General features: G+C 37.5%; 1 protein-coding gene across 7 annotated transcripts in view; it reads left to right on the top strand.

Moving 5' to 3' along the window:
• kcnip4a (potassium voltage-gated channel interacting protein 4a) overlaps nt 1-12,371 on the top strand; it is a 1,126,071-nt gene extending 1,113,700 nt beyond the window's left edge. For all 7 annotated transcript variants that reach the window (XM_072562498.1, XM_072562419.1, XM_072562769.1 and 4 more), the window contains 3 exons: nt 7,121-7,225; nt 8,685-8,747; nt 11,511-12,371. In XM_072562498.1, coding sequence (XP_072418599.1) covers nt 7,121-7,225; nt 8,685-8,747; nt 11,511-11,558 — 216 coding nt within the window. In that variant the 3' untranslated portion in view covers nt 11,559-12,371. The remainder of the gene's footprint in view (nt 1-7,120; nt 7,226-8,684; nt 8,748-11,510) is intronic.
• The last annotated feature ends 3,328 nt before the right edge of the window (nt 12,372-15,699 follow it).

The raw sequence follows: 15,699 nt of genomic DNA, 5'->3' as shown, positions 1-15,699 counted from the left end.
TTACTGCATAATTTTGTAAATACGTAATATTGCCCTGTCCCATATTTATATGGCAGAGTATCTTTATAGTGTGTATCTGCAATGACCTCAAATTGGAACGAAAGCTAAACATAGATGTTTTCCAAACATGGATTGGAAATTACACTTGAAATAATGAAGCTTTACAGCTAAATCCTAATTGATGTGTAATCAACTTGCCAAGAAAATGTTCCGCTTAAGTTTGGTGTTTGCGTCAGAGTTTCTATAAACAGCAGATAAAATAATAAGTTTAAGTCTTGATGCCATATTCTTGTTACTGCTCAATTAGCAGATGGATATGGCTATTTCAGGTCAGTCTGATATCTACCAATCTACCTTGCCCTGCTCCTTGTGGTGATACCTACCTCTTTATCCTTCTCTGCCCATCAGGCAGCCATATACAATAGTGGAGGTGGCAGAGTTACTTCCAGGCTTTCAGAAGAAACAGCAGAAGGCCACCCCAGATTCAGTAGTGTATCATCAGTAGACCCTCTCCCTCCCTACGTTCATTTTAACAACTTACCACTGCTGTCCGACAGGCTTATTTTATGTTTCTTCTAACAATGTCTAAATTATTAAATATCATAAGGCTATATGATGAAGCTGAAGTGGCCATTCAGCCATTGAGTCTGATCATCTATTCAATGAGATCATGGCTGATTTGATAATCCTTGACTCTACTTTCTTGCTTTCTCCCAATAACCTTGATTCCATTACTAATTAATAATCTGCCTTCTCAGCCTTGAATGTACTTAACACCTCAGCTGATACAGTCCTCTGCAGTAAAGAGTTTTACAGCTTGACTGTGCTCTGAACGAAGAAATTCCTTCTTATTTCTGTTTTCAATGAGAAACACTTTATGCTGAGATTGTGCCTTCTGATCTTAGAAACTCCCTTAAAGGGAAACAATTCCATTAAGAATCTTACATGTTTCAAAGAGATCACCTCTCATTGTTCTGTATTCCAACAAGTACGGGCCCAATCAACTCAAATTCTCCTCATATATGACAGTCCCTCTATACCTGGTATCAATCTAGACAACCTTCTCGGAACTGCCTACAATCCAATATATCATTCCTTAGAAAAGGGCCAATTGGCTGAGGAATGTCAGATGGAGTTTAATTTAGATAAATGCTAGGTGCTGCATTTTGGAAAAGCAAATCAGAGCAGGACTTATACACTTAATGGTAAGGTCCTGGGGAGTGTTGGAGAACAAAGAGACCTTGGAGGGCAGGTTCATAGCTCCTTTAAAGTTGAGTTGCAGGTAGATTGGATAGTGAAGGAGGCTTTCGTTTATTGGTCAGAGCATTGAGTATAGAAGTTGGGAGGTCATGTTGTGACTGTACAGGACATTGGTTCAGCCACTTTTGGAATATTGTGTGCAATTCTGGTCTCGTTTCTATCGGAAAGATGTTGTGAAACTTGAAAGTTCAGAAAAGATTTGCAAGGATGTTATCAGGGTTGAACGATATGAGCTAGAGGGAGAGGCTGAATAGGTAGGAGCTGTTTTCCCTGGAGTGTTGCAGGCTGAGGGGTGACCTTTTGGATGTTTATAAAATCACAGGGGCAAGGATAAGATAAGTAGACAAGGTCTTTTCCCTGGGGTGGGGGAGTCAGAACTTGAGGGTTTAGCATGATGGGAACAGCATTAGAAGGGACCTAAGGAGCAACTTTTTCACACAGGGGATGATGCATGTATGGAATGAGCTGCCAGAGGAAGTGGTGGAGTCTGGTACAGTTACAACATTTAAAAGGACTCCCAAATCTTTCTGTTCTATTTTCCCTATGCACTTTGAGTTCTTCTGCATGGCTTCCTCTGCCAATCTGACCAAATCAATCTGCGTGAAAATTAAAATCATCCATGATTAATGTACCTTTGTTATATCCTTTCATTTCCTCCTGATTTATTCTCTGTCCCAGCATATGCATACTGTTGACCTCTCAACTGCTACCAGTATTTTCTTTCCCATTTTTTTATTTTAATTTCTACCCATATGGATTCTACATCTTCTGATTTACAATTATTTCTTGCTAGTGTTCTTATTCCATCCCATACCAACGTTACCCCATCTTACTGCCTGTCCTTTCAAAAAGTCAGATATTCCTGAATATTTAGTTTCTACCTTTGATCTCCTTGTAACCATGTTTGTGTAATGGCTATGAGATTGCACCCATTAACCTGTATTTATGTCATTAATTCAGCTATTTGTTTCAAATACTTTGTGCTTTCAAATAAAGAAATGTTGTTTTTGCCTTTTTACCATGTTTTTTTCTCCTTTTGACCCTATTTACAAGAGCTTATCTAAGTTTGTACATTCTGTCCTGTTACCACCCTATCACGATCCAAATGGCTTCCCTGGAATCCTGGCATATGCTCTGCTTTGTGATGTTACACTTCCCCTCTCCTAAACCCTACCCCCCTCTAATTAGTTTAAAGCCCTCTCTACAGTCCTAGTTTTTTGATTCACCAACACAGCTCAAGTGAAGCTTATCCCACAAAAACAGTGCCTTTGACCCCAGTACTGGTTCCAATGTCCCACAAACTGAAACCCATTCTACCCCACACCAATCTTTGAACTCACATTTAACTTTGTTACTTTATTCTCCTGTGGCAGTTTGTCTGCGGTTCGGGTAGTAATCCAACAGTTATTACCTTGAGGATTCTGTTTCTTATTTTAAGTCCTAATTATTCAAAGTCTGTCAGCAAAGCCTCCTTTCCAGTCTAACAATGCCATTGGTGCCAACGTAGATAATGACTACTGGATCCCTCCCCTCCCTCTTCAAGTTCTTCTCCAGTCCTGAGGAGATGTCCTTAACCCTGATACCAGGGCGTGTCACGCAGTCTTCAGAACTCTTTTTCATGGCTGCAGAGAACAGCATCAATCTCTCTAATTAGACTGTGCCCTACTACAACTACATTCCTATTTCGTTCCCATTTGAATGGCTCTCCCTACCATGGTACTGTGTGTGTTTACTCATCCTCTCTACAGTTCCCACCCTCTTCTGCACAATTTACAAGTAGCTTATAACTGTTGAACAATTGCAGGGACTGAAAATCCTCAGTTGGAATGTCTTAGGTCCTCAGAGTTGCCTCAACTGTAGTGACACCATACTGTCTCTGATCAATGCAGCAATAATGAAGAGTGGAATCTCCCTGAAATCTGAGTGCCAATGTCTACCTGTAGTGAGTCAGGAAAGAATGACACCAATTATCTCTTTGCACGTGCTGAGTGGTAAATTGAGATCTAAAGAGTGACATGGAAGTAGAACTGCCTTTCTTTCTTTATTTCACTCAGTTTCAGGTGTATGTTTAGAGGATGTCTGTGACATTTTCAAAACATCCCATGCTATTTGTCCGGGTTTCTTTTCTTTTCCCTGGACCTGCCAAGAACAAACTCTTGAAATGTTTATCTTTGTCACAACAGCGTCTGGCAATGTTCTGTTCTCTTGCAGCTCATACAAGAAGTGCCAACTGCATTGATGAAGGCATTAATATATATTTGTGGTTTCCTGGTATCATTTTGTTCCAATAAAGTGGAAATGTTAATACTCCAGGAAGAATTCTCAATTGATAGCTGATGTCATTTTAACTAGCTTCTATTCATCGACTGTAATTAACTTTGCATCAAAATAAGTTGTAACACATGGTTTTCATAACGCTCAGAATATTTTTTTCTCAAATACCAGGAAGATTATGAGTGACTTACATTTTGTAAGCCCAGTTGAAAGTGTGTATGTAATACTTTCAAATAATGGGAACACTTATTTAATTGAGGCAAGTATACAAAATGAAGATTAAATGATAAAAAATTAAAGAAGAAATTTTATCATGCAGTCATCACAGTAAAGCATTTTTTTTAAACAAGTGCTTACTGAAGCAAGACCTTCCCAAAGCTTCACCTTGCAAGAAGTGGGTGTTGCACAGAGTCAAGCCATTCAGCCCAACATTGTTTAGGCTCCTAATGAGCCTCTTAGCCTTCTTAAAATTATTTAGAATTTATAATAAAGAAACAGGCCATCCCAATAGGTCTATGCTAGTCTTAACACTCCACATGAGACTTCAACACACTATTTCATCTAACTCCAGCAAAATATCCTTCCATTTCTTCCTCCTCATATACTTCACTAGCTTTGCTTTAACTGTATCTATTCTAGTCACCTCCAGAACGCTTTGTGACAGCAAGTATCATATTTCCATCTCTCACTGGATAAAGATATCTTGTCCTAAAATTCTTATTGAATTTATTAATGATTATTTTATATTTATAATCCAATATTTTGTATTTGCACGCAGGTAGACTATGTTGTCTGCATCTACCCTAGAAAAACTTTATATAACTTTAAAGACTCATATAAAATCTATTGAAATAGTCCCAGCCTATTCACACTTTCTCAATAGTTATCATCTGATTTCAAGGAAGTTGGTAACAAATGGCTGGAACTATTTTGTATGTTACAGTGGGATAGTGGTAATGTTACAGTGTTGATGTTAATGGACAGAGGCTCAGTCTAATGCCCTGGGGACCTGGGTTCAAATCTCTCCGTAATACATGAACTTAATTAATGCATATGGAATTATAAAAGCTAGCCATCAGTGATGAAGCTATGATTGTTGTAAAAACTGGATCACTAGCATCCTTTAGGAAAGGAAATCTGGCCTATGTGTTGCTCCAGGCCCCAGTGATGTATTTAACAATTAAACTCCCTCTGAAATGGTGAGCCAGCCCTCATTTCAACAGCAATGAGAGATGGGCAACAAATGCTCATCTTGTCAGTGACAACCACTATGATAGAATTTGCAAAATAGACACTCCTCACAAATTGCATGGAGCTGTATTCCAGAATAATTGGTGCTGGGATCTCATATTCCGCCACTTGCTTAAACTATTTGAATTTGGAAAGAGAAGTACAAAATTTGTAGTTAAAATCATTGATGATTTCAGTGAATCAGATGGGTTTTTATTACAATTGTTGATAATGTTATGATCATCAATACTCAATGCCTTTAGTTCTGTCTCCAGTTGTATACTTCGCAGATTCTACTGAGTGCTCTCTGCTAGAAACAGCTTTCTGAGAAAAAAGACAGCTCACTTTTTCTTAAATTACTTACCTTTAGCCCTGATAATGAATTCAAATATGAATCTGGATTTCTAATGGCAAATCTTAAACATTTAACAATTACTTCAATCACATCTGGATTCTTACTGAAAAGCCACTCTCATACATGACTACCTTAGTCACCTCTGATTTCTTATGGTGAAGCGCCAAGCCTATGACAATTACCATCAACTGCAAGGTCCCTGGAGAGTGATAACTTTCTAGGAAGTTCCGTAATATTAACTTCTAACTTTCACTCAAGGCAAGAGCCCCTTAGGAAATGTTCTGAAATAACTGCTAACCCGTGGCAAGTGCGAAGACACCTAGATAGTGTTCTAGAGTTGTATCCATTAGCAAACATTTTTTGCAACATTGAGGAGGCTTGGCCTTGGCAATGTCAGATAGTTGTGAAGTTCTTGTAATCTCTCTGGATGAGAGTGGGGACTGCAGGGAGGATGGGCAAACTGACTGCTTCACTTTGGTGTAGGAAGCCATTCAAGTAGGGAAGGAAATAGGAATGGTATTATGTTAGAGAATTAGGGGGATCGATAATTTTCTCTGCAGCCAGAAGCAGGAGTCTTGCAGGTTGTGAGGCCTGCCCAGTATCAGGTTTAAGGGCATCTCCTCAAACACATTGACTTGGATCCCATTTACCACCCCTTGAGAAAAATAACAGGAAATTACATCACCACAGGAAATAACATTACCAACCCAAGAAAAGCTAAACACATAAATAGCAAGCAGGCTATACCAGTGCTTCACCCAGAGGCTCACTGATGATGTGACCTAGTATAGTGACAAAACGTCTGAAAACAAACCATCTAGCTCAGTGAGCAAACCTACATCCAGAACCTCAACCTGAGCTACAAATCTTCTCAAAACTCACTTGAAGAAATGTCAACTAAATTACTTCTTAAATCCCAATACTACATAGAAATTAAACTTTCTATCACTAAACTTACGTAAAATGCAATTTGAAAGCTTGTTGTTTATAAGTGTATTAATGTGATGAAGTTGAACAGAGGAACAGATATAGAATCAACTGGGCGAAAGTGAGAACTGCAGATCTGGAAGTGATAGTTGAGAGTGTGGTACTGGAAAATTACAGCAGGTCAGGTCGCATTCGAGGAGCAGGAGAATCAATGTTTTGGGCAAAAGCCCTTCATCAGGCATGTCATACCTCAGATCACAATGGTTTCCTTCAGTTAAGTGGTGTCCTGCAATTGACTGGTTTCATCAGGAAGGTCTGTGGATGCACCTCTATACAACTATGAACGTTCCTCCTTGTGCAGATGTTAGTACGTTAGCTGTTCCCTGTTAAAAGTAAGTGGCAGCAAAGGCTAGAAAAAAAACAGCAATTTCTCAAACAACCTCTCCTTCATCCAACTCCAGGCTGTAAAGACTTTGCTTCTCTTGCAGCAGGTTCCCTATTAGTACTGACATTCCAGCAGGATCCAATTCTGCATTCACAATGAATCCCAACCCTAGAGGAGAGTCCAGGCTCGACAGACCCATCAGGAAGAAAAGGCACACCAAGGTTTCTGGAAAGGGGGGATGAGCAGGTTGAAGCCAGAAAAGCCATTGAGTAATATTTGTACAAGATATCACTGGTTGTATCACTGGACTGTTAATCTAGGGATCCAGGTAATGTTCTGGGGACTCAGGTTCAAATCCTGCCACAGGTACTGCGGAATTTGAATTCAATATATACCTGGGATTAAAAGTCTAGTGATGACCATCAATCCATTGTTATTATTGGAAAAACCCAACTGGTTCACTGATATCTTTTAGGGAAGGTAACTTCCACTCTCTCTTGGTCTGGCCTACATGTGATTCCAGACCCACAGCAATGTGGTTTACTCTTAACTGCCCTCTGGGTAATAAATGCTAGCCTAGTCAGTGACACCATCGTCTTGTGAATGAATAAAATAACAATGTGAAATGGATGATTTTGAACATATTGGCTTTACCTAACCAAATATTTTCGAATCATTATGGTTTGCAGGAGATGTTGGACATAATGAAATCTATTTATGACATGATGGGAAAATACACTTACCCTATTCTCAGAGAGGAAACACCCAGACAACATGTTGAGATTTTTTTCCAGGTTTGTGATCTACAATTTTATAGTAAACACAAACAAAATGCATAACTAAGAAAAATAAGAAAAATGCAACATTTAGCTTTTATTCTTAGTGGTTCAGTTTTAACCATTATTATAAATGTATGTTATTAAAATAAAAATCATACCAGCTATTAGACATGTGTGCACTGGATATATTGCTAAAAATAGACATTAGCAAGAGACTGACTTTTAATGTCAGGGATATGAACAAAGACTAGAGAAGTTTTGAAAAGGCACCACAGAGAGGTAGACTAGATTTTCAGTCAGGAATTTGGAATGGGGTCTAGTTCTGAGTACCAACCCAAAAGGTGTGCCTTAGTTATAGCCAGCATAGTCTTTAATGTTTCCTCTTGTAATGACTTGAGCCTGCCATATTGGACATGCCTACATTATTAGCTGAAATTCCATTTGATGCAGAAATGGGGTGTTCATAGGTAATCTTCTGTTTGTTGTTCACTGCTTTTTGATGGGCAGCCAATCCTTAGACTGTCCTCATTCAACATACTGTTGAAACTGTGATGATAATCGAACACAGTCAGTTTTGTCAAATTAGGTGCCCACCCATCAGCCATTGTTCTAGACCCTATTAAGCATTCAGCCTGTGAGTCTGCAAGGAAGATAAGATTTTTAAAGGATTGGAAAAGGCCAATCCTAAATATCATTTTAAATTAATCTGCAACTGAACCAAGAGCCAAGCTCAAATTAGAATTGGCATGCTTAGGATAGATGTGAATAACTTTTTTAAACGTAAAGAATGACCACGTATGGATTAAAATAGTATTGTGGAACAAGATCTCTGCAATTATTTAAGAAATAATCTTTGGTGGTTGGGGGAATTGCAGAGTGGGAAGGCTAAGATTTTTCTGGATGCTCAGAATCAAAGAGCCACCATTATCAACAACTGTTTGTGATCAGACACATCTAACATTTACAATTGACTTTCTTTTCCTTTTCCTCACTTGTCACATAGCCTGTTTCTCAAGAAGTTGGGGAGTTAATCTAATCCTGGGTATTTGCTAACATTACTTACAGGAGCTGAGCAAGTGCGACTGAGGGTTCTCTTCACTTATATCCTCCATTCAGTGAAATACATGATGGCACAATGTCAGCACAGGGCCTAAATATTGCAGTGAAATCCTGTGGCAACCACTGGAATTTGGTTTCAGGCATTTATCAATATAGTCAATATTAAGAAGTTACAGAACAACCTCGGTTATCCGAATATCATTTATTCAAATTTCGGATTATCCTAACAAGAAAAAATGCTATCCATTATCCTGACAATGTGTTAACAAATGCAAACTGTGTTTACTGTTCCTCCTATGCTTTTTCACAGAAGTTTTGCCATTCCCTTACATTACAGGTGGTTATCTCTGTTGCTCAGCATTATGCCTTCTCTTTTTTATTAATGATGTAATTTTTTGCTTTATCTTTTTAACAGAAAATGGATAAAAATAGAGATGGAGTTGTCACAATTGATGAATTCATTGATACCTGCCAAAAAGTGAGTAGTTTGCCACTTAGTGTTATCAATAACTCCGTTTATTCCTTTCGTCTCTTTTCTCACTGTTTCCTCTCTTACTGTAACACAGTGTTCCAAGGTTCCTCACTCCACATGCTTTAAACACACAGTTATTTTAGTTTTTCACTTGAAATAAACAACATCAACTTGAATTGATATAACAAAATGTCTCAAGGACCTTGGAGTATTATCAACCAAAAAATGCGACCAAGCCACATGAGGAGCTATTACGCCTATGAGATACAGATGATACAGAAACAAGCTGTTTAGACAATTCACTCCCTATCAATGTTCATACTGCATTCATCCTCCTGCCAAAATATTCTCTTATCTCAACTTATTATTGTTTCTCTCTTTCTTTTTCCCTCATGCTTAGCTAGCTTTCCCCTAATGTCTCCAAAGTATGCACTTCAACTATTCCCTGGAGAATTGAACACATGTCATCATACTGTTGGAAAGAAGTTTTTTCTGAATTCCTTTTTAGATTTTTTAAAACCTTCCATGACTTTAAATGACTCTATTTGATCATTTGTTTCCAACACAAAAGAAACCTTTAGTGAACTGTATTACTGTGCATTTTTGTTGGCATCCTTGTAATCTTTTTTGCATACAGCCCTTTGTATTCTTTTTATAATATGCAACCAGAACTGCACATAATACAATTTAGTGTGATTTAACCAAGGTTTGATGTAGGGTCCTTACTTTTCAATTCTGAATGAATAGTATTTATATGGTTAATCCAGTTAATTTTCTGGTCAATGCTATTGCGAAGTTGGGTAGAGTAATTGTAGATTGGGAGGTAGGTAGTTAGAATTTGATGGTATGCATAAAATTGTAAGTGGTTCCCTTTAAAAGATGGTGCTTTTTTTTCTGTGCTTAGATTTAAAAATGGATGTCTGTGAACAATAGCTTGGGGGTTTGCAGGTGCACAAAGAAGATCCAAACTGAAAGATTTATATCAAAAGGCCATATGGTTAGCAGGCCAAGCAGCAGTTTTTATCAAGACAACAAGTTTTGAATTTAGCCAATCAATTTAAACCAGGTCCTTACATACTAAAAACCTATTAAATCTAAACCTGATTATGTCGACAACATAGGACCAATGCTATTGTAATAAATTTATATGTCATCAAGGGTATAAAAGAAGAGGGCACTTAGACAAAGACCCCAAAGCTAACTGCCATTCACTACAGCAAATAGGCCTCAGCTCTCTCAAGAGAGAAATTAGCTCACACAATCATTTATGTTTTCAAGAAAGAATCATCTAAATAATAATGGTACCAAGAAGACATTCCTGATAGAAGAACAATGAAGAAGGCATCTTATGTCAGAAGAACAATGGAGGGGGCCTCAAACATTCCAGAAGACATGTAAAATGGCTGTAATTTCGAGACACATTTTAGTTATATGAATGGGACTTGTATTTATTGGAACAGCATACCATTGGAATCTTGAATTATTTGGAAATAGTTAGTAGTTAGATGGGATTTATTTAGTTTTTTAATAGTTTAGTTAATTTGTTCACTGTTAAGAGTTAGATAAATAAATTGTTAATAGCTGATTGTAAAGTGAGTGTCAGGGATTTCTTTTCTTTAACCATTAGAAGTTACTGAAAAATGGGTTATACCCCTTCCCACATTCCTTTTAACAGATCATAGGGTGAGGCACTCCTCTTTGAGTGTTTTGGTTTTGGTTCTTGGTGCGGGTGGGGTCAACCTTCTCCTCGTAACAATGGTTATTGCTAGTAATGTGGTGGTGGAGAATTCAGCCATCGCATCACCTTTAAACATCAAAGAGAGATTAGAGGCCAAGGTGTTTGAGGAGAAATTCTGAAGCTTAGGGCATTGGCAGTAGAAGGCAGAGTGAGTAATTAAAATATAGATGCTCAAGAGACTAGAATTAAAGGCTCAGAGAGGTCTCACAGTAAAGATCTGGACTCCTCCAAAGGGGCCTCCTGGTTCGAGATTGGTCAAAAGAATCACTAGGAGTATGGCCTGTTTAAAGGCAAGGTTACCAGTTTAATAAATTAAGGCAGCCTGATGTAATTCTGTCCAGCAACACAGAGATTAAAGCTTTGGTGCTCCGTGGTGAAATTGCACAATTACATTTGAAAATAATACATTATTTATATGTTTTTTAAGAGACAGCAAAGCCTTAAATACGAGAAAAGACCAATCAAATGTAATAAGGTGACATGATTGACAGCAGGCTAATCCAATGATATTCCCTGGGAAACGGGTCTTAATTACATAAATTGTCATGTCATGGTAGCAGTTCAAGGTTAGTTCGAATGGTCAATTAATGTGTCAGTATTCGTTTTATGAAAACTCCATTGTTTGCCTTATCTCTAACTAACTCAGTGTCAAAGAAATTCTAAAGCCATTTTGATTTTTTTTAATTGAAAAGCCATTTTGTGGTTAATAAAAATCTACATATATCTGTTGCTTCTGACAACAGCCTAAATTCAAATTTTAGATCCTCAACAGTATTTAAAAGATTGGGTGAGTTTATGGAGTCAGGGAAGTGCAATTAAGACCAAAGATTGTTTTGATAAGGGTAAGATTTTAAAATTCAAGTGATGCATAATCAGGAATTGAGTTAATATGCTGGAGAGATGAGATCAATGGACTGAAGAACCTCCTTCATCCAGAAATGCTTTAATTCCTTTGACCATTATCAGATTTACTATCTAATAGCTTTTGTTGTAATTCAAAGATTCACAGTGTTCTGATTTCTTCTGTACAGGATGAAAACATTATGAAATCCATGCAACTCTTCGAAAATATCATTTAACAACAGCGATAATCAAGCACTTTAAAGAACAACTTCACAGATTCTAAATGAAAGATGAGTGACTGTGATCAGTGGAAAACCCACAACAGCTATAACTGAACTCAGCAACGGGCTGAGATAACATATTATGCAAGTGAGCTTTGTTCAGCTGTAAAGCTTCCAACTAGTTATTTTTTTAGAGTTATGAACATATTCATCTCATGAAATTAGGAATGATTTTGAGTTTTCATATGATTTTGAGTTAGTTGCACATGTAGAATGCATGCTTTCCTAAACTAGGAAACGGAGATAATGACCCTTGGAAAGATAATAAAGTCTATGGTTATGTCACAACTGTGACACTATTTTTGGTCATGTGGATGAGAAATAGATTTTGTGTGTGTGTGTGTGTATGGGTGTCCATGTGACTATGTAGCACAACACTTCTGATTTGCTGCAGACTGTATGGAAATAAGCAGCACCCCAATCAAACATGATCCAACAGTCTATTTAAGTGTAATTTTAATACTACATAGAACAAGATAATGAAAAGTTAACTAACATATTATCCATTTGTACATCACAGTTTCTTAACTAGTATAAATGCAGCACCTTTTATGGGAAGGTAGAGTTACATGACTACTTCAGGTATTGAAACTGAATCCTAAAGACAGGTACAAACTGTTCTGATTTATTTATAACGTAAGAATCGAGGGCTGTGCAATCCCATTACTTCTGAGATTTACAGCAGTGTATTTGTGTATTAATATGTGTACATTTTGTAAAAAGCAAAAGAGTCCACGACAATAAAGACAGAAAGTTTATCTAGGGGGACTTTCTGTTGTTTGTTTGTTTCCAATCCATTAAATTCTTTTAAGATCATACGACATTGAAGTATACGGTTTATCTATATTCTAAACACAGAATGTCCCATGGCATTGATATAATAGTAGTGCCCTACTTAAATTAGTGGGATATTGTTGCTCTTATGTGAGATTCTTTTCAATATTGCTGGAGCAAGCATACATCACTCTGTTGTTGAAACTTCGTTTTCGAGGTAGCTACATTTGAAAAGCTTTTTTTTGTTAGAGTGCACATTTTCTCATAGACGTTTGTCAGATTCATTCCCATGGCTTTGCTTGCCTTCGTTAGTTTTCTACAGTCATACAGGTTTACAACAAGGTGGAAGGGGCATTCAGCACATTACTTCTGCTCGGTCTGTTTACTTACAAAAAAATCTAAAACAATCAACCTTTGGATAATTCTATATGCATCGTGACTTTAAATATTAATCTACCTTGAAACATACAGTAGTTTTAGCTTTAATTACTCCCAACGGCAACACACTTAATAAGCTAATAACCTTCTGCATAAATAATTATATTTCTCCTTATCTCACTGCTCAGTCTGATTAGCGATCCTTTTAAATTGATTACCTCTCATCTCTAGCAACAGAGGAAAGAAGTATTTTCTAATTATCCTATTAAAATTATAACATCTTTTTCTTTCAGAATTTGTTTTTGACTTTCTGTCATCCAATGACAGAGCCAGTGCAATGGCATTTGCTGTCCTGGGAGATTTCCTTGGCCTCCCACACCACTTTTAACAGTTAAATTTTGAGAATGAATGACTCACAGTTATTAGTATTCATGGCCTTTCTTCACTTCACTCTATCCTCCCACGGTTCTGCAGCACGATTTCCCCTCAATATTGCTCGTTTGATTCCTGCACTCTGCTCCCGCCAGAACTCAGTGTCCATAATAGCATAACTTCTGATTAATTGCAAATACAGAACTGGTATTTTTGATTAATCAACATTACCCAATCCACACAGACGCTGAGTAAACAAGTATTTGTGTCTATAAAATTAAAAATGTCTTGGGAAAACAGTGCCCAATTTGCAATAACAAGTTAATGTTTGGTTTTTTTAAAAAATACTTTATTGATACAATTTGTAAAATGAGTAAAAAAATTGCACTTTTAAGTTTATTGCAATTCCATAATTTTCAACTTGTCTCAATAGAACCTGTTTCAACCTTAAGTACCTCAAATCAATTGCAATAATCTTAATATTTAAAATATGTATTTCATATCATGCACCTGTGAGCAAAACATTTCAAATTGAATACTACAGGAGTGGAATAGATATAAGCATTTCTCCCTACAGCACATTCCACTCTGAACTGTCCTAATCAAATGTCAATATTCTTGATGTTAACAAAGCACATTCTTTGCCAGGCATTTCTGAAGAAGGGTCATTGGATTTGAAAATTCAAACTCTGTGTCCTCACCACAGATGCTGCCAGACTAGTTGAGGTTTACCAGCAAACTTTTGCTTTTGTTTCTGATTTCCAGTATCTGCAATTCTTTGGTTTTTCACTCTAAGGAGTGCTACAGTTTCCAGCATTTTTAAAAATTCACTCTAAGTGAAGAACACTGTCTAGGCCAACATTTATTACTCATCCCTAATTTTCTTAGAGAAGGTGCCTCCTTGATCTGCTTCAGTTCAAAGGTGTAGGTATGCACACAGAGCAGTTAAGAAGTGAATTCCAGGACCTTGATCCAACAACAGTGAATAAATGGCAATTTAGTTCTAAGTGTGTAACTTGGATAATGACTTACAAGTTAGCAGTGTTCCCATAAATCTTTTGTCCTTCACCTATTAGGTGGTAGCGAGGTTGGAGATTTGTCAGAAAAGCCTTGGTGAGTTTCTACAGTGCATCTTGTTGAACATATACACTTCTGCCACTATGCGCTGGTGGTGAACAATGCTTGAAAGTTCTTAGTGAGCAAGCTTTCTCAATTGTATCTCTGTTACAGCTGTTTTAAGCTTTAGTGCATTCCTCTGCATGCAGTCTTAGATCTTGCAATGTGTCAGTTCGCAACAGGCAGTTGGGGACGATGAGTGGGAGACACAAAATTCAAGCTGATATCAAAGTGCCTTTCACAAAGTTCTGTGCTGGTCTCCCAGGTGGTGTTGATGTTTATTGCTGTGCGTGTCCATAGGGACAATCTGTAGAGCACATACTCCTGTATCACAGAGCTGCTCGTGATGAACTCCAATCAAAATCACTGCATCACTCTCCAGAACTTCTGTGCAAAAGCATATCCAACAGTAAGGTAGATAACGGTTTCTTCCCCACCCCAGACACTTCAAGTGTAACGTATGGTGGGTGAGATTCCAGGAATAAGAAAGGATCAGACAGAAGTCCCTCTCTCCCCACAAGCCAAACTACATCTTGGTGCTTGTTGGCAAGTTCTGGTAAATGATGTGTTCTGCCAATTGACTGACAGTTTCATCAGAGGATCACCCAACAGCTTCTAGCATCTCCTTTGCTCACAAGTACATTATGTGGAAACCACTACCTGATAGACCTATGGTCCAAGTTGTTATTCTGCATCTCCATGAGGGACAGGTGATACGGCACATTCCAATTGTCATGTGGCTACATGGTCAGATGCATTCTTTGCAACAAGGGATAGGCAGAACTTCAGCATCTAGGTTTTTATTAATTTGGAGTTCCATTTCTCACAGGAGACATCATTGTGAATGGCTGTGACACTATAAGCACACATCTTAGTTTTATGTAAGTATTCCTATCAGCACTTTCATATCTTCTACACATATAGCACACAAGATCTAGTTAATGCCTGATGGCTATAGGTGGTAATCTAATATATAATACATATGTTGTCTAGAAAATATTGTTTTAAATTTTAAATGCTGTGCTCAGTTTGTATGCAGAATTGCAAAATGCACATGGCACTTTCCCTTACAAATGACAAAATACATAGAGGAGAGGAATTTATTTTTCATGTGTAATACTTGCAAACTTTTGCAAATTCTACTTCCCCGAGTCTTTTTGGGGAAAAAAAAATTACATTTTACGAAACCATTGATTTTGTTTCATATTCATTGAAATCTTAGTAAAGAAGCTTGGCGTGTAGCTACTTGGGGAGGTATGAGTTGTTAATAAGAAATGATGGCATCACCAGGGTTACTGTACAGAGCTCGAATTGAGCACAACATAATTCGCAGAAGGCAAATAATCATCCTCTTTCATAGGTCATCATTTGCATGCTCTTATTGCAGAAAAGCTTGAATGCTATTTTAAACACATTAAGGAAATTGTTATATTGTATAACACCATGACCCTTACAG

The sequence above is a fragment of the Chiloscyllium punctatum genome, chromosome 1, assembly GCF_047496795.1.
Source record: "Chiloscyllium punctatum isolate Juve2018m chromosome 1, sChiPun1.3, whole genome shotgun sequence".
Lineage (NCBI taxonomy): Eukaryota > Metazoa > Chordata > Chondrichthyes > Orectolobiformes > Hemiscylliidae > Chiloscyllium > Chiloscyllium punctatum.
This window is presented reverse-complemented; position numbering and strand designations above follow the sequence as displayed.